A 19332-nucleotide genomic window follows, 5' to 3' on the forward strand; every position below is an offset into this window, starting at 1 on the left:
AAGGGGCACAGAGAAGCAGTGTCCACCAGCCGAGCTCCTCCCCAGGGCCACCGCTGTGGAGGCGGCACCTCCTCCCCCTGTGCTTCCACCTGCATCACGGGGTTATTTTTCATACAGACACGATCGCTGCCTGTCCATTTTTCTGTGATATGCTTTTTTCCACTTACCAGTAGGTTTCAAAGATGTTTTCATGTAAATGCAGGTGTTGACATATAAATCTCCCTCGATCTTTTCAAACAGTGAACAGTGTTTTATAATTTAGAGATGCCATGAACTGTACAGTAAATCATTCCCCTGATGATGGATGCTCGTCTCCAGTCTTTCGCTGTTCAAATATTGCAACGAGCGTGTGTAAATATACCTATTTGGGACCAGGTCTCAATATTTACGGCTAATTTCTGAAAGGGAAGTTGCTGGGCCATGGGGTAAGTGTGCTCGAGCTTCGACAGATCTGCCACCTTGCCCTCCAGAAAGGTGCCGCCACGCCTGACCTGCCAGCCCCTCCGCCAGCCCCGGATGCTGTCAGCCTGTCCCTGCTGCCCTGGGCAAAGGGCTGTCGTCTGCAGTTCTCCAGCCCCCGGGGAAGTTGGGAGTCTTTTCTTGTGATAAGAAGGAAAGCTTGTGAAATAAGCTTTCCTTATTTCTTCTGTGAACTACCTGTTTATGTTCTTTGCCCATTTTTCTACTGGGTAGTTTGGGTTTTTTTCTTCTCAACCTGGAACTCTGTAGTTATGGGTATTCCTCTTTATCTGTTATCCATGTTCCAGTTGTTTTCTGTTAATCTGTCGCTTTAACTTGCTTTTTGGTGCCTTTCATTGTATAAACAGTGTACATTTTTAGTAGTTAAGTGAGAGCTAGAATATTTTTTGAGCACTCTGGGTCGGGCACTGTTCTGAGCACTTTCCATGTGTTAATGCATTTGATATGCAGAACAAAACCTGCGTGGCATATATCAAGGTTATTTCCATTTTATAGCTTAGGAAGGGGAGGTACGAAGAGGTCAAGAAACCTGCCAAAGACCACCTGGCCCGGAAAAGGAGCCAGGATTAAAACCCGGGCAGTTCTAGAGGCCACAGCCTCACCACCGAGCCTTCTATAAGCCTGCCTTTTCCCACCCTGACCGCTGGGACTCCTGGATTATTTGGGCCATCCACCCCTAGTATATAAAAATAGTGCACTGTATTTTGTTACGATATTTTTGGTTTTATATTTTATTCTTTAATTCATTTTGATTTTTCATTTGCTTATTGGACCAAGTGGAAGGAAGAGACTTAATTTTACTTCTTTAAGTTTCCTTTTCTGTGCATCTTTTTCTTTTTTCATTTTAAAAAAAATTACGCGTATTTTTAAAATGTTATTAAAAATGCTTTTTAGTACATGCTCTTTGAGGTCACACAGTACTCCACTGCGCGATGGCGCCGTGAACTTCCCGCATCACAGTGTTGCAGATGGAGTCGTCCGCCCTGTGTCCCCGTGGTAAATCATGCCGCACGGCGCATTTTCACGCGTGAATATTTGTCTGCGCGTCAGAGTATTTCCTCAGGATAGGAGCCTGGAAGGAAAATTTTAAAGCTTGTTATTCACATTTTACACTAACATAAAGGAAGAAAAAAACCCAAATCTTCCCTTGCACGAGACGAGGGCCGTGTGACAGACGGAGGCATCCGTCAGTATGTGAGTTTCTACAAGTCAGCTTTGGTGTGTATGTGAGAGGAGACCCCAAAACCCCAGGATTTATTTATAAAAAATTGTGTATTCGCTCGTATATGTTTAAACTCCAGCCACCTTCAAAGGTGACATTTTTTCCACTGCTCAAAACAGTTTTTGAACTTGTCAATTTTGATTCCTTTTAGTGCTTCTGAGGTTTTTTGTTTCACCTCTTTCGCATCGGCAAAACATTTCCCTTTGAGGACTTTTTTCATCTGGGGGGGGGCGGTCAGGTGAATAGGGAAGGTGCGCCGTTTTAGGGACACTCAGAGTTGATGTGGGGCAGGTGTGCTCGTAAGTCACCCATCATGAAATGGGCAGACACACTGCAAGAGTCTTCAAAAAATATTCGCTGAAGCTGAATGCAGCCTCTCACAAAAACACCAGCTGGTACCATGATACAGATGGGTTCCTAGAACACTCACCTAGGGAGGAAGCCTGTACTACAAGGGCCCGCCCTCCAGAAGATAAGTCTGGGTTTTTGGGTCCCCCCTTGTACACCTAGAAGCCTCAGGAAAGCTCTGAGGTGTCCAGGGAGGGGCAGTCTGGCGTTAAAAGACAGTGGTGTTCCTGCTAGGATCTGCAGGAGCCCCGCCGCCTCGGCATGCCCAAGCCAAGGTCCAGGCAAGGCAGCAGGCGTGTGGATAGGAAAACTCAGGCTCCTCTAGAGTCCCAGGTACCAGGGAGCTTTCCAAATTAATCTGGTCCCCTGGAAAACTCTGGTTCCAAGATCCAGGAAAATTTCCATAGCTGGTTTCTAATAAGATCATAAGTGTAATTGAAGATAATGGGAGTCCAGAGGTATCTGAAGGCTTGGGGTTGATGGGAGGCCAATGTTCCTGCAGCCAGAAAAGAGTGTGATTGAGGAATCGATGCGTAGCCTCTGTGCCAGATCATGAAAATCAGCATAAGCACACTTACACGGATGATAAAAACCCAACAAGGAAGTTTGGCAATAAAACTTAATGGCCTATCAAATCGCAGTCAAGACACTGAAATGCAGTGGGCTAGAGTCCTGCTCCCGTGGATAACCCTCCTCCCCTGGCTGTTCCACAGCCGGAAAATATCCTGAGGGCCAGGGCCAGGCCCAGGAAGCTGGAGCTGGGGTCAAGTTCAGCACTGAGCAGGGGGACATGAGTGAAGAAGATACTCATATCTCTCCTCGGGGCCTGGCCAGTCTCCTCATCATAAACTCTGTGTATGGAAATTTGTTGCTCAGCCTTAGTATCTCGTTCAGGGGGCAGAGGGAATTGATGCTAGAATCGAAAACCATGACAGTTTCAAGAGAACCCTAGGGTATGTGTGGGAAACTTTAGACCAACATCCAGGGTGTTGGAGATTTGTAGAGGCTTTTTAGACCTAGTAAGCAGCAGGGGAGTATATGAATGGTGGGGAGAAGTGCGTGCACAGAAACTGCCTTGGCTGCCAGTTACATTAAATAGAGCTGGTCAGTCCAACAAGAGCTGTTCTGGTGCACGGCACAACTTGCTCCAAAAGAATTTACTCCAGTTACGTCTTGTGATCCCAGGTGTAAATCTGAACAATATAACCACGTGGTTTATTCATTCAGTATGGGGAACACCACCCTCAATACCAGGGATGTGGTGGTGAGCTAGACAGACAGCTAAGCCCGTCCAGAGCTTATGGTCCAGCTGGGGGGATGGATAGAGAACAAGCAAGGTATGCCAGCTGTTTTGAGTTCACTTGGGAAAATAAATAGGATACTGGGACAGACCGTGATGGAGTGAGGCTCTTTTGGATTCTGTGGCCAGGGAATTTCTCTGTGGAAGTGAAATTTGTAGTGAAGTGTGACTGAGATAAGGGGGTGAGCCACGTTGAGATCTGTGGGAATACGTGTCCCAGACAACAGTGTCAGGAGCCCTGAGGTGGAAATGAGCCCGGTGTGATAGGACCAGAAGAGGCCGCGGGCCAAGGAGCGGAGAACAGGAGGGAGTCGAGACTGGAGCGGTCAGGTGGTGTGGGGCTTGAGGCCGGGACCAGGGGTTTGGGTTTTGATGTACCCGCCATAGGAAGGATTTAACGAAGGGAATTTTTATCTGATTTATGTTTTGAAAAGATGCCCTGGCTGCTCCTAAATATCAGAAGACAGCTATATGACAGTCTCAAGGCAGCACAAAATTAAATGCCATCGGGATAAAAGAATGAGAAGTATTTTATGAGTAGAAGAGAAATAGGTGGTTCAGTGGGGCTGGACCTTCCCCAGTGGATTATGCTAAAGATTTCTTTGTCTGAGCTGGTGCTCATTCTTCTTCCTGGGTACCCCCCTGGGGAGTAGGGCCCAGCTGCCCTGTAGAAGCAGCGGCAGGAGACAAGAGCCTCCACACCATGGCAATGGTCTCTCTCGATTTTCCCCCACAGGGTGTGGACACTGTAAGAAAATGAAGCCAGAGTTTGAGAGTGCAGCGGAAGTCCTCCACGGAGAAGCCGACGTAAGCTCCTTGATCTCCCCCCACTATTCTTGTCTAAAGAATTGGTGACGTGAGTCAACACAATGACTTCCCTGCAGCTCTGCAGCCGCTCTCCCCGTCCCTGGAGGTCTGTGGGACCTCGGTGTCCCTGAGTTGACGTGCCTTCATCTTAGTCAGACGGGTGGGGTCCCTACCAGGGATGGAGGGGTGCAGAGACACAGTGGGGTCACATTCCCATTCCTGTCGGTGCGGCCTCTGTCAGGGCGTGGCTCTTGAGTGTGAAGCCCCAAGATTCTCCCTCTTTTCTCTGGGACCCGACTCCTGGGCACAGCCACAGTCCACCCAGGCTGGTTGGTGGGGTGGATTGAAAAGCCTCATCTTTGCCCCTAAATGAGAAATGGCGGTCGTGCCAGTGTTCTGTCATTCCCTGGGGTTTGTGAGCCCAGGGGCCAGCCACCCCCCCGCCCCCAGAGAAGTTTTCGCAGGTCCAGGTGGGGCGGGGGCTGGCATTGGGCTTGTGTGTTCTGCCAGCACCGTGTCTGAGGCTGTCGTGCATGGTTGGCCTCTCCCCCGTCCCAGAGCTCTGGTGTCCTTGCAGCTGTCGATGCCACTGTCAACAAGGCCCTGGCAGAAAGATTCCACATCTCTGAGTTCCCTACGCTGAAGTACTTTAAGAATGGAGAGAAGTATGCAGTGCCTGTGCTCAGAACGAAGAAGAACTTTATTGAGTGGATGCAAAAGTAAGTCTGACGGTCTTGATAGTGCCTCTTGACTCCTGGCTGCCGGCTACCAGAGGCAGCCTTGAGGAGGAGAATTAAACCCTGGGCGCTGCTGTTCTGGGCTCGGGGCCACGGGAGCCGAGACAGCTTGACTTCCCCAATCCTAAAACCAGCGCCGCCGGGGCGCTCACCGCGTGCCCTGCTGCAGCAGGCAGCCTGTCCGGATGCAGCTTCACCAGCCCGTAAGCCTTGTGTTTCTTTTTTTAGAGGGCCTCCCTGCCCGGTGCCTCGGCTCCAGGTTTTCCCACGTGCACTGTGTTCCTTCCCCTTTGGGTGCATGATGGGAACACTCGGCTCTTCACGTTGAGTGCTGGGCTCATTTGGACCCCGGCCGGCTGCTGGATCCCTGGGCCTCCAGTGGTGCCCTCAGTGCGGCCTGTAGGGTTCTGGGTGGAATAGAGAATTCAAAGAGCTCCCGCGGCCTGCTTATTAGTTTGCTGGGGCTGCCACAACAAGTAACAGACCAGGTGGCTTAATGGCAGAAGTTTATTTTCTTATAATTCTGGAGACCAGAAGTTCAAGACCCAATGTCTCCAGGGTTAGTTTCTTCTGAGACCTCTCTCCTTTGGCCGTCTTCTTCCTGTGTCTTCCCTCTGTGCGTGTCCTCATCTCCTTTCTTGACACCAGTAAGGTTGGGTTAGGGCCCACCCAGTGACCTAACTCTGACTTGATTACCTCTCTATGGACCTTGTCTCCAAATACAGTCAGTCCTGAGGTCCTGGGGGTTAGGACTTCAACGTTTGGATCTTCAGGGTGGACACAGTTCATCCCCTGACAGCCTGCAAACCCGGAGAACCTGAGTCCCCTTGCAGTTATCGGCCCAAGGACCCCCAGGCTCACCCAGGGACAAGGAGCATGGGGCTCTCAGCATTCCCCCTCCTGGGAGGGGGCTGAGTGAGCTGTCAGTCAGCAGACGCCCTCAGAGAAGGAAGAGAGGAGTGTGGTTGCGGAGAAGGGGCAGAGGCAACAAAGGCTCTTAAAAGACCCCGGAGAGCTATGCTGCTGAGGCCGAGGGGAGGGAACCAGTGCACAGAAGAGAACAAACGTTTATAGACACTGAACGCCCGCCAATTATTGCAGCGTTTAGGTGCTGGGCAGCTATTAGAGCCTGGCTGACTGGGTGCCTGGCATACCCTCTCTGCTCCTCATAAAGACCCCAGAAAGTCGGTTTCATTGTGCCCATTTAATAGCAACAACAATAAAAACGGAGCTCAGAGGAGCTCAGTGACTGACCTGAGGTCACACAGTTGGGAAGTAATCTGGATTCAAACCCAGAACTTTGTACACTCCTTGGCCCGTGCTCTTTCCACCAGAGCAAAAGCTCAGGAACAGAAGATAGTGGGGGGCCCTTCAGGGTTTCAGAAGAAACAAGCGGGGGCGGGGCAAGGAGCCCTGTGGAGGAGATGACAGCCCGCACTGGAGAGTCCGCCCGCTCCAACCCCGCCTCTTGTTAGGCTCTTCAGAGGGAATCAGATATCTTGCTGATGGTAGAGATTTTTGTCATGTTTAAGATGAGGTTTTAAATTAAATTTTAGAAAGGATACGAAGTGGTTTTTCTCTCTTGCTCCCTGCGTGGCGGTCACGGGGGTGGGGGGTGGGAGCACTTGCCTGTGCACCAGCCTGTCCTTATGATTGTGTCCCCTGCACCCCCGGCTTCTCGCAGTCCTGAGGCCCCGCCGCCCCCAGAGCCCACGTGGGAAGAGCAGCAGACCAGCGTGTTGCACCTGACGGGGGACAACTTCCGGGAGACTCTGAAGAAGAAGAAACACACCTTGGTCATGTTCTATGCCCCGTGTAAGTGGCTGGGGTGCTCACAGAGGGGTGGGCCAGACCGAACTGAGATCCCCCTGGGACTGGGCATCTGCGGGTGGCTCTCAGCGCATCTGCTGTGAGCAAGATTCCGCAGTTCCGTTCCAGGCTGAGGTCCTTCCGAATCCAGAGCCTGCTTCTGTCCGTCAGCTCTGTCGGGTTCCCTCCCTCCTCCTGGGAAGCCTGCCTCACATCAGTCCTACAGCCCTCTGCTTCTGTTCGTGGCAGGGACCTGCTGTAGAATTACCCAGTCTCCTCATTCATGTTCCTGGCATCTTCCAGGCGATCTGCCTCCCACCTAGCCACTTTCTCCCACCCCTTGGCTCCCTCCGCCATCACTTCACTTTCGAACCTTCGAATTTAGCAATTTGGGATTAGCCTTTCCGCGTAAGCCACGGGTTCAAAGCTGCAGTAAAGCAGTCATATTCCTTGAATCAAAGCTTAAGACAGAGGAAGAGGCGCGCCTGCTAACACTGGTGTTTGTGACCTCAGGGTTGTGTATGTCCATTTTGAAGTTAATCGATACCTAAAAGGAAAGGCTCCTGAATTTCTGGCTCTTCTTTGGTTGCCTTTCTCTCCCTCCCCCAGGTTACAGCTCAGCGTAATGGAGTGGGGATGATAAAGCTGTGCTCTGCGGAGAAGCCAGGCAGCTCGAGCCCCTCACAAACCTGCTGGGGTGTAGCCAGCCCTCCTGTTGCTCTCCTCCTGCCCCCACTTTTCAAGTGTCAGAGATCCCTAGTGTCTCCCAGTGCTGGCCATCTGGAAGGGGTGGCCTCCCGGTCTGGCCATCCCCCAGCCTCAGACACTGCCCTCAGGAGGCCAGTGTGTCCCTCTGAGAGGGACTTTTGCTTTCTCGGTTCCTTACAGAGCTTCTCACTGTCCTTGTCTGTCCTCGGAGTTTGCTTGAAAGACAGTGGGTTTTAAGGGGTGAACAGTGTCCTTCTGGGCAGTCAGGGGTGCAGGACTGAGACCCAGGAGATTCTCCTCAAAGCCACTTAGTAACAGAGCTGTTCCTGCAGCCTGGTGCCCCTTTTCTTGGTCACAGACTCAGTTCAGAGGTTCAGGGCTTTCTCAGCAGCAATTGACAACCTGGCTGTAGAAGTAGTAGCACTTGACCAGCTGCTGGGTGGACTTCAGAAAGCCCGACTGAATACTTTCCCCTGAAAGTGCCCTCTTTCCGCCTGGCCCTGGGCTGGGGACCCCTACCCTGCTGGGGTGCAAAGGGCCGCCACCAGACACCAGCTGTGTGCGGGGCGGTGTCCTGACTCAGGACACGAAGGAGGTGTGGTGGAGGTGTCCCTGCCGGGCCCCAGGGCCTCACAGTGGGCCCTGGCGAGAGATAACTTTAAGTCACTGAGGGACTCAACTTCTGGCAAAGGGCTTGGCGGCCTAGCACCTCCCATCCCCCTCCCGCACTTCCCTGTCTCTGAACCAGGCCTCCGACTCCAAAGATGGGTTAATCATCGGATTGAAGGTATTGTGGGGTGGGTGACAGAAACTATCCAAAGAAACAAAATGTTCCAAGTTTTTTTAACAATAGAAATAATATAGACTTATTTATGTACAAAGACTTAAAATACTAAAAAAAGTTAAATACTGGATAAGTTAGATATAAAGTAAAAAGCAAAAGTTGACCTCCTTATTCCGCCCCCAGCTCACCTCCCCCCACTCCCGCCTCCCCAGCCCCCACACAGATCCCCTCCCACCACCTCGCTGTTCCCCCAGTTCTTAGCCCCCCTCTGCCCCGAGCGGTCTGGCCACGGTGGCCGCCCTTTGTGATGGGCCAGTGTGGCTGTGCCTCTCAAACTGGAACTTCCGTCCTGTCCTCCGTCTTCGTTTCTGCCTCCCCACTTTGGTTTCCTGCTCTGCAGAGGCGGTGCCTTTTTTTTTTTTTAAGAGTCCAAATTGAGAAATGCCTCTCTGGCCCACCCGACACCTCGACACCTCGACACCTCGGCGACTTGTTTACGCCCTGTTTTGCTCAGCCTCCCTTCCGGTTAGTCCTTCACTGTGCTCTTTCTTTTGGATAACGAGAAAGCTAGGTGCAACGGGGGGCCATTAGTCTGAGACAACACTTGAAGTGATGCTCACAGGAGTTTGCACTAGGCTGACCGTTACTCTTATACTTTCAGTAGCAAAGGGCTTAGAAAGGAAAAATTAGTGATGCCAGCTCTGGGGGAAGAGGGCGGCTTATTTCTGGCAGCCTGATGCTATCAGTGGACATCTGTGCCACTCATGGTGACCTAGGGCAGGCTCTGGCGAGCCTTGTCAGCTGGCACGCACATCCCACTCTTCATAGTGTGAAATTTCCTTGAATTTGAGCTCTTCTTCCATCTGTGAGGACATTAGTGAAGTGTTCTTGTAATTGCCACTGAGGCAATTAAAAAACATCTATTAGTATCTGCTGTGAGATAGGCTGTGCTAGGTGCGTTTAGTTTTGGTACAGCCCACAGCCAGCCCAGCTTTCTTCTCGACTCCTAACCGAGACGACGGGAGTCCCTTCAAGGCCCCCCCCATCACCGTGCACCCCATGCTGGGCCAGCGGCCCTTCTGCCAGCCAGACCAGACGGTGGTCCTGCCCCTCTCAGGAGCCCGTTCTACTGCAGACTTCAGGTTAAAGTCGTAGCTTAGTCTTAATCTGATTTCACAAAACCCTTTGAAAGGCCAATCATTATTATCTTATTTTTAAAAAAGAGAAAGCAGATGAGCAAAGCCATTCTGGCACCGCCTTGGCCGTTTGTCAGGCGTCTGGCCTCCCCCACCTGTGTGTCGGGGAGAATTAGTTACCACAGTCGGGGAGTCCCCCTGAAAGCAGTTCTGTTCTCTGGGCAGTTGTGTTCAGCGTCTGGGCAACGATCGAGAGGGGAGGTGGGCTTGGGTTTTGATCTGCTGATGCTGAGGGAAGGGCTGACAAAGCGGGTCTGGGCCAAAGCAGCCTACAGCTTCCCAGGCTCTGTCCTCAGTGGATGCCCTCCTGGGTTCGCTGGGGCAGGAGGAAAAGTGGCCCCACGCACGTGCCAGCCCGTGCCGGAGGTACTGCCCTCAGAGCCTGAGGGGCTCGGGGTGGCACGGAGAACCAGAGACAGGACCAGGACGGCACGCACACCACCGCCCCTTCCAGGGCCTCTGGGGCCGCAGGTCCTCCTCTGCTCTGAAGGGCCTCTTCCCAGGTCTGGAGCCTAGGCCCCGAGAAGCATCTTGTAGCTCAGGGGACTCCCTGCAGCCTGTCCTCCTCTCAGCCTGACCTTGGCTTTCCCATGTCTGGATCCAAGGTTCAGGTTGATTGGAGAGTGAAGGGTCGAAGGACATGAAGACTGGGGCCCGGTTTGGCTGCTCAGTCTGGGACGAGGGTAGCAGTTGCTGAGAATGGGGAGCAGCGTGGTTGCTCCTGTGCCCCCCAACCCTGCCTCTCCCAGTCCTGCTGTCTCTGTCATGAGATGGAGAGGTTTGCCATTATCACTGGGCAAGAGAACGGGGCCTTGTAATAGGCTCAGAGAACCCTGAGCACACCTCCACCTCTTCTGAGCCCAAAGCTGCCTCTGCACCCGGCTCTTGCAGCTGCGAGGGCAGCCCTCTGTGAGAGGTAACTGTCAACCTTAGTCCGCGTGTATAGTGGGAGGTGCCAGGACGCAGTCGGCCTGCTGCTTGCACAGGGACACCTACAGAGCCCTCGTGCCAGCAGCAGATGCACGGGATGGTGGTTTGAGGGGCAGGGTTGATGCATGGACCCTGACATGGGGGCGTGCAGGGGGCTCTGCAGCCTCCCCCTCGTGTGCAGCATTCTCTCTCCCTCTTGTGCAGGGTGCCCACACTGTAAAAAGGTCATTCCACACTTCACTGCCACTGCTGATGTCTTCAAAGATGACCGAAAGGTAAGGATACCCCTCTTTGTCGCTTGTCCTGCCTCCAGCTCTGCCCTGTCACCGATTCCCACACCTTCCTCCATTCCATTCAGTCCCTTTCCAAACAGGACCTGCCGAGATCAGGGGATTCCTGGGAACCACGACTTTCTTTGTTCCTAAGGCAGGGTAGAGCAGGCTGGCTTTATGCTGCAAAATCAGCCAAAGGGGAGACACTGAGCTGTAGCAGCCCTTCCTTGGAGGAGAGGGGTGGTAGAGGGGTCGTCTCTTTATTTTGTTTAGAGCTTGAACCTTTTTACAGTAGGATTTGTAGTCATGCATTACTTATATAATGAAAAATACAAATTTAAAAAAATCCGACACAAGTCAACTCTAGGCAGCCAAGGTGGCGGAGAACAGGCCATGTCCGCGGAGCGCCATAAGTGAAAGTCTCCTGGAACAGCCAACTGATGAAGCGTAAAATTAACAAGCTAGCCCTGCAGACGGGGTTAGAGTGCGTGGAGCGGGGGCCCTCAGGCACAGCCCCCAGGCAGCTCCAACCGCCAGGGCAGTGCAAGCTGCTGCCCGGGAGGGCTTGTGGGGCCAGAAGAGCCCGGAACTCAGGCTGGCGTGGCTTCGCTGCTGCTAACCTGTGTAGCCTGGAAGGAGTCACATCAAGTCTCCAGGCCATGCATTCCCTTCTCTGTAAAGGTGGAGGCTGGTGTGAAAGAACACAAAGGTCATTCCCAGCCTGGACAATGTCATAGGAGCCTGTGTCCTGATAGACCCTGGAAACGCACCCCCACACACCAAACCCAAAGTCATCTGCATCCCCACCATGGTGCCTTATTTTCCCGGGCAGAGTCCTCAGGGGAGCAGAAGCTGGCTGGACACAGGCAATAGGGTCACCTTGAGTCGGCCGGGTGGGGGTGGCAGTAATGGGATAGAGAGAGAGTGCTCACCAGGACAGCAGGCAAGAGGGAGCCAGGCTGGGGCACAGGCTCATGTGTGGAGAGTGGGGACACACTGGGGACTCAGACTCCGGGACCCTGCCCTAGACTAGGGCAGTCCCATCATCACCCACAAGCCTTGGCTGTGCCCTTGAAGGAACCCCTCACTCCTGCAGGAGGGAATATAAGGACCACAACCTACTTTCCCTCCTCCTGCCACTTGGCCAACATTGAGAGGGACATGGCCAGAATGGCCAGAAGGGGCGTCCCATCTTTAGTCTCTCCCACTACCCGCCCCACTCCTGTGGTGGTCCCGGGCCTGCTCTGGGGGCTCTAGGGCAGTCCAGTGTAGCTCGGCTGTCCATCCCTGCAGGGTCCCTCACACTGGGCGCTGGGTGGCATGGGGAGGCCTTTACTCCCCAGAGAACATTCTGTGCTCTGGACAAGACAGGGTTGTGGTTGAGGTGTAGCGTCTCCCTGCCCCCTGCCTGCTTAGGTTTCCATGGCTCTGGGGTCTGTGGAGGCATCACCTCAGTCCCAACAAGGCCAGGCCAGCTGTCCCCGCAGCAGGCAGCCGAGGGTCAGCCCTCCTGGATGTGCAGCAAGACGAGCCCCCTCGGCACCCCCTTGCTGCCCGGTGGTCCCCTGACCCCTGCCTGCATCCACCAACCTCCCCTGGGATCCTTGTCCTCCACGGCCCCTTCCCTAACGCCATTCATTCCAACACTCACGGCGTGCCAGCCTTTCTCCACTTGGCCTGCCAGCGGCCGGAGTCCCCCAGGAAGCTGCTGGGAGGGAGTGGAGGCTCTGCTTACGCACAGAGGCCCCATTTTCCTCGTGACCCCCTCCTTCCCTGAGACATTGCTGTACCTTTGCTTACTTGTCTTAACTTGGACCATAATGTTGCTGGCCTTTTCCCAGGGTCACTCCCTGTGTTTCTCCTTCTGCCTTCCTTTATTCCAAGCCAGGGATAACCCTCGTGTTCAGAAGCACACTTACCCTCTCCGTCCCAGGCAGCCGGCGGGCCTGGCTCCCGGCGGTGGCTCTCGGTAACCTCAGGGCAGCGTTCTGTCTCTGGCCTGGGGCACTGACATTACTGGCGCCACATTACTGTGCACCATTCTAGGCTAGCAAATCAGACCCTCTCCGGCATGGTTCCAGGAACTGTTACTTGTAGGAGCTGGCTCTGGTGCTGGCCACAGGCTGGTGTTTGGTGACCTCTGGCCTGTCCAGCTGTCTCCTTCCACTCGTGACTCGAGAGTGGAGCTGTGGAATGCCCAGTGGGTTATTGCAGCCAGAACTGGGTCTCCCGACACCCCACCTCTTAGCTGGGATTGCATTGTTTCCCATCCAGGAGCCAGTCCCAGTTCCTTCCCCAACCAATATGCAATTGGTCGCTCACTTCTTTTTCATAGCCAAAGTCAATATTAGCTCCTGCAGAGATTTATTTTACTGAATCAATAGAGCCACATGAGGCAGTTCACATTTTAGCTAGGCAGCCTCCACTCCCTCCCAGCAGCTTACTGGGGGACTCCAGCCGCTGACAGGCCAAGTGGAGAAAGGCTGGCACGCCGTTAGTGTTGGAATGAATGGCGTTAGGGAAGGGGCCGTGGAGGACAGGGATCCCAGTGGGAGGTTGGTGGGTGCAGGCAGGGGTCAGGGGACCACCGGGCAGCAAGGGGGGTGGCTCATCTCACTGCACATCCAGGTGTGGCCAGCCTGGTGGTGAGCACGGCCTGCAGTGCAGCTCTTGGCCAGGTGTGAAGGTCATCCCGGCAGGGTCTCTGAGGCAGCCGGAGCCCTTCCTCTGTGCTTGGCCCAGAGGCTGTAACTGGGGCCACGTCATATACAGTCCGACATGTTTACAAAGCTGGCTGCCCATCAGGGAGGCAGGCAAGCTCCCTGAGGACAGGGACCTCGTTTGTCCTTGAATTCCCTATAGTCTTTACTCCTGAGACCTCTGTAAATGTTGGTTGAACGAAGGAACAATAACGTACTTAATATTTCTTGAGAGTCCCTCTTCCATCAATACTTTAAGAGCATTATGTCATCTTATTCTCACAATAGCTTATTCAACCAGGAATTACTGCTTTCCCAATTAAGGACTTAATCTTAGAGAGGTCGAATGATGAGCCCAGGGTTACCCAGCTGGGAAGGGGCAGTGTTAGAATGGAATCAGCAGGTATTGTCAGAGTTCTCCCAGAAGCCAGTGGGGCCTGGGGCTTGCCCGCATGGGGTTCATCTGAGAGGGGATAGAGGAGGAGAGAGCAGGCAGGAAGGGAGCCACAGGGGCATGAATGAGCAGATGATTCCCTGGCCTTGCTTCTAGCTCTCCGCAGCCTGGAGGTGCAGGTGCCAGTGGCCAGTGCTGGGCCAAGGGAACTCATCGGGGCCCTGACAGCTGGTACCGTGGAACAGATCTAGGAGTTAGGGGTGTGCATTTGGTGCTGCCGGGGAGTTCAGTACGAATCTTGAGTGGGCATGAAGGGGCAGGCATTTACATGGCAAAACTGGGAGAGATGAGAAATTGGGGGACCCTCTGCCTTCCTTCCAAAGAGTCCACGCCACTTCCTTGAGAGAGGGTCCACACCTGTCTCTTCTCTTATGGAAACGGAGCGTGGGGGAGTCTTTGCAGCTGGAAGCAGCCCTCTCTGTGTGCGGCTAGCGGCTAGTTTGGGTGATTCAGAATAAGTACACATTTTTAATTTAGTAGATTTATAAAATCATACACTACATTTCCCACAGCTCCAGGGCATGCATACAAATTAAATTTATAATTTAAAGTGGATGCAGGGAGAACAGGGGCCTGGAGCAACACTCATCGAACACTGTCACAGCTTAGCAGGGGAGCATTGGATGCGGGGCCTGGGTCTCCAAGACGGCCGCCCGCTGCTGCGGGAGGTCTCCCCTGGGCTGGGCCCCGCCCTGCCTGCCCCGAGAAACAACCCAGAGCATGGCCAGAGGAGCGTCTGCCTCAGGTTTCTAAGCCATTGTAAAGGCGCCCTAGAGGGCCAGCGGGGGTTCTCCGGGTCCACAGGGGCTCGCCCGCAGGTCTGGGGGTCAGGCTTCATCTGCATGCCTGGGAACAAACAACGGGCGGACCTGCCCGGAGGAGACAGCCGCCCCTGCCAGGTGCTGCCTGTGGGAACGAAGGGCAGGTGCCATCAAACCTGGCTTTTGAAGAGAAGCTATTGAGCCAGACTTTTATATGAAAATCTTCTGGCTTTCTGTAGGGTGGTAGCTAATTCAAATTTTAAAAAAAATTCTCTGTGGGCCAAATAGAATAGGACTGAGCCAGATACAGACTGTGTGCAGCGAGTGTGCAAACCCTGCTCTAGAAAGTAGTGCTGTGGAGCAGGTGGCCGCAGATCCTGCCGGGCTGCGGCCTGTCAGGGACTGGGCTGCACAGCAGGAGGTGAGCAGCGGCCAGCGAAGGAAGCTTCGCCGCTTTACTGCCTGGGCTCTGCCTCCTGTCTCCCCCCAAGCCAGAAAGACCAGGGACCGCTGCTGTAGAGAATGTTGCAGCTGAAGAAGAGGTAGAGGGAAGGCGGGAGGGCAGGTGTGGCGCGCTGGTGCCCAGCATGAAGAGTGTTCACTTGCCCACATGGTGAGTGACTAGTCAGAGTGACTGCTGGTGGCCCACGGGGCCTCTCCTACCTGGAAAGGGGGCCTTTGTTCAAATGTAAATAACCAGCAGCCAAAGAACTCGTGAATCATGGCTGTTCAACAGTTCAAGCTGTAGGAATAGTTCCGTGTGACTTCCTCAATGTGCTCGGCTCTCAGAGACCTCGTGGTCATTCCTCTCTCAGGCATGGGCTGGTCTTCTGAGAGAAGAAGGGGTGGCGCTCAGCACCCAGGGTTCCTATCAGATGGTTCCTCCTCGGGAAGGCGTCCTTGGCCTTCCTGGAGAAGGCAGCCCTTCTGGCTATTGCCTTGTCGAATCACCCTCTTAATTTCTTTGGAGCAGTCACTGGGCTCTAAAATGATCTCACTTATTACGTGTCTTTCAGCAGTAAGAATGTCAGTCACTCCATAACTGAGCTGTGTCAAAGTCACCTTGTACCCTTAGCTTCTAGAACATCGGACAGGACTTTGGTGAATGCTGGCCTCTCGTCAGAATCAGTCCGCCCGCCCCTCTCCTGTGATGCTTTCATGTTGCGTGTTGCCGTTACTGGACCCTCTCCCCTCCTTCCCAGCTCTGTGACCCCGGACAGGGAAAAAGTTCTGTGTGCCTGCTTTATTCCCTCTTATTTTGAGAGAACTGAGTAATAAGAAAACACCACCCAGCAGGTGGGATTTGTCAGATGGGCAGGAAGAGGCCTGCAGCCAATCTGGGAACCTCTTTCTGACCAGAGACTCTGTTTGCTTTGGTCATGCTGAACTCTTCTCGTTTCTGGAAAGTGCCCCCCTGGCTGGAACTCTCTTTGCTCCTGTTTCAGTCTTGGCTCAGCTGGCAAACTGTGCAGAGTGTCTTAGCTCCACTCTCCTAGGCCTTCTTGGCACCCAGGACTCTATGTGCTGTCCTTTATCTGAACAGGCACCGAGCGCCTGCTGCGGACAGAGCTTGTGTATGGGGCCGTTAGGAATGACTGTAACGATAGTTGGGGCCTGACCTGGGAGCTCAGTTGGTGAGAGAGTCATTCCAATATGCCAAGGTTGCAGGTTCAATCCCTGGTCAGGGCACATACAAGAATCAACCAATGAATGCATGAATAAGCGGAACAACAAAGTGATGTTTCATGCGCTCTCTCTCTCTCTTCCTCTCTAAAAGTCAGTAAGTTTACCAAAAAAAAAAAAAAAACCCCAGCCAACGTTTATTGGCCACTAACTGTGTGCCAGGGAATTGAGGCACCAGCGGCATAGGTAATTTTTCTTAGATCTTAACGCACAACCCAGCCAACATTCGCACTCGGGGAAACTTGACTTCGAAGCTTTTGCACTTAACCTTGGGACTAGATCGCCTCCCAAGCAGATGTTCAGGGCATATGAATTGGTTCATGAATGGATCTCACAGTGCCATGCAGAAAGTATCACAAAACCTGTGCTGTTTACAGCTGCTTTCAAGTCATAATTTCCGTTATGGTCACGATAGTCGTCCCTTGGTATCCTTGGGGGGCTGGTTCTAGGACCGCCCACAGACACCAAAATCTGAGGATGCCCAAGCCCCTTCTATAAAACGTCTTCTATTTGCATATGACCTACTCTGGTTTATAGGCGACAGCAGCTTGTGCCTGTATATCACCTCATTCCACTGGATTCAGCATCGTGCTTGGCACATGGCAAGGTCACATTTTGCTTTTTGGAACTTCCTAGGATTTTTCACTTTTCAAAATTTTTGATCTGCAGTTGGTTGACTCCATAGATGGGCAACCTGCAGATACAGATGGGCTGCTGTCCTCTCGATCTGAAAAGGTAGTCTCAGGGCACGCCAAGGCGGGTGCTCAGATCTGCCTTGGAAATATAAAACAGGCACCGTCAGTCTCAGGGGAGCTCCACGCTGCGGATGCTTTGGTTCAGCTCCTCCCTGCTGTTGGGGAAAGATCTCAGCACCCGGCGTGGGCTGCATGCAGCCTGCGTGCAGCGTCCAGGCCTCAGCTCTCAGCCGGAGGCCCCTGTGCCGACGCTTCTTCCGTCCCCCGTAGATCTCCTGCGCTGCTGTTGACTGTGTCAAAGATACGAACCAGGACCTGTGTCAGCAGGAGGCCATCAAGGGCTACCCCACTTTCCACTACTACCACTACGGGAAGTTTGTAGAAAAATATGACAGTGATCGGACGGTGAGTTGGGGACAGGTATCTGCCCTGAGCTCTTTCTGCTGATGGGCAGGGAGACAGCCGCTGAGGAGCGGCAAAGGCGGGCCTCTAGAGGACCATCGAGCTGAGCAGGCAAGGCCTGGGCCAGGCTGGAAGAGGGTCTTGAGAGGTTGTCACAGAAGTCCTGCCCCAGAGCGAGGGTGGCTTCCGGGTGTGGGAGTTTCCTCGCCCGCTTCTCGGGGCTTCTCTGTGGAGCGGCCGCCCCTCCCGACCCTCCCAGCGTCACCAGCTGCTCCCACTGCTGCGGCCACCACTGCTGCCACCACCGCTTTCTGTATTTGGAGGGTCAGGAAAGGGGGGTGAGGGAGAGCGTGCACACCTGTATCAGGGGCTAAAATTCCTTCTCTCGCGCTCCGTTTCTCTCCCCGTCCCTACAGGAATTGGGGTTTACCGGTTTTATTCGAACCCTCCGAGAGGGGGACCACGAGAGACTGGGGAAGAAGAAGGAGGAGTTGTGACGTCCGCCTCAGAGGAAGCTTTTCCATTACACTGTGAACGATACCCCGTTTTATTGTTCTTTCTGAATTTCCACGTGTCTGAAGACCGTTTTTTAGAGGCGCTTATGGCTATTTTGTACAATTTTGAAATAAAATTAAGCCAGTTGTTTGGTGGTGTGGGTAATTTCTGCAGAGCCTGTGTTCACAGAGGTACTCGTGTTCGCCCTCGTTCCGCGTCGCCCTCTGGGTGGCGAGCCGCCGTCAGGGTCAGCCCCACGGACGACACTCCCGAGGGCGGCGTGGGGTGTCGGCCCCTATCGAGCAGAATGAGGAAACTGGACCACAGAATACCCTGTCGGAAAGCGACTAGTGTTGAGAGGAAATGCATCCAGGTGACCAGGGAACGTGGGATGCTGAGGCCAACAGTATCCCAGCATTAGCTGTTTCTGGGTCATTGTGTTTCAGCCTTGTGTATTTTCCTGGAACTCATTTACATATTTTTCTTTCTCCCGCAATTTCCGCGTTCCTCCTTCCAGTCCCTTCATGCTCTCCCTTTGAACAGGAGTCACCACGTCAGGGATGAGTGCAGTGGTCGAGCCCAGGCTCCCAGGGCATCGGGAGGGAGTGGAGGAGGGGACTTCCAGGCTGCTCGCCCTGCACACAGACTGGCAGGGGTGGTGTGGGGAACATGGTGGTGTGTTCTCAGTGTGCAGATGTTGGGTCTGTTAACCAGCTCGCCCCCGACCACAGTAACCTCCGGCCTTTGCACCACCTTCTCCAAGGACAGCGCCACCCAGGTTCTCTGCTCTGCTGCCGGACTCTGCCTCCTGCCTGTGTTCCATCCTCCCAACCATTTTTCCCACCAGCCCTGCTTTCTGTATGCCTGTGTGACTAACACCCTGCCGTGTGCCCACTGGTGCTGCAGAGCCAGAACACGCCGTGCTGCATCCACTCGGTATTTCTCCACGGGGCGTAGAGCTGCCTCGCACCGGCTGCCTTGACTTCAGTTGTAAGCAGTGGTTCTGGTACTTAGTGGCACACTTTGGTGGCCTTGTTGTGGAGTGGCTGTGTGTGGGAATGTTCAGCTCTGCTTCCCAGTCTGGCCCCCTCCCTCATAGCCTCCATTCTTCTTGCTGATAGGTCCGTGGGGAGGAGGAGCAGAGCCCCAGAATGCCTCATGGTGTTTGACGAGGTGCCGCTCCCAGAGCTCTTAAGTGAAGTCGAAAGTTCTGAGAGCTCTCGTTTTGGGCAGTGTCCCAACTTCCCAATACCCCTGCCTACTCCTGCATCATCTGGTCAGTCTTCTATTCCCTCTACTTTCTTAGCTGCGCCCCCTCCAAAAAAGCCACAAATGTAAAAAAAAAAAGAGCATGCCCTAAATAGTTTATCGGCCCAGTTTAGCAGGAAGGGCCTGAGTTTAACTCCAGGCAGCACTGCTTCCTGTGTGGCCAGGGCTCAGTTTCCTTGGGTCCCCACAGAGCAGTGTGAAAGCTGGTTGAGAGTCTGGCTGATTAGCTTCCTGGGGGGTCATCTCAGTGAGGTCACAGCCAGCCTCAGAGGTTCAGAGCA

The 19332-nt window shown here is 53.6% G+C and overlaps 1 protein-coding gene across 1 annotated transcript in view; it reads left to right on the forward strand.

Annotated features, from left to right (window-relative positions):
* Window positions 1–17931, forward strand: part of PDIA5 (protein disulfide isomerase family A member 5) — an 88067-nt gene extending 70136 nt beyond the window's left edge. The window contains exons 12-17 of the mRNA XM_037132327.2: window positions 4087–4157; window positions 4716–4876; window positions 6579–6709; window positions 10526–10596; window positions 17156–17290; window positions 17704–17931. Coding sequence (XP_036988222.2) covers window positions 4087–4157; window positions 4716–4876; window positions 6579–6709; window positions 10526–10596; window positions 17156–17290; window positions 17704–17784 — 650 coding nt within the window. The 3' untranslated portion in view covers window positions 17785–17931. The remainder of the gene's footprint in view (window positions 1–4086; window positions 4158–4715; window positions 4877–6578; window positions 6710–10525; window positions 10597–17155; window positions 17291–17703) is intronic.
* Window positions 17932–19332: the final 1401 nt, after the last annotated feature.

The sequence above is a fragment of the Artibeus jamaicensis genome, unplaced genomic scaffold (genome assembly GCF_021234435.1).
Source record: "Artibeus jamaicensis isolate MK-2021 breed Jamaican fruit bat unplaced genomic scaffold, CSHL_Jam_final contig_3126, whole genome shotgun sequence".
Taxonomy (NCBI): Eukaryota; Metazoa; Chordata; class Mammalia; order Chiroptera; family Phyllostomidae; genus Artibeus; species Artibeus jamaicensis.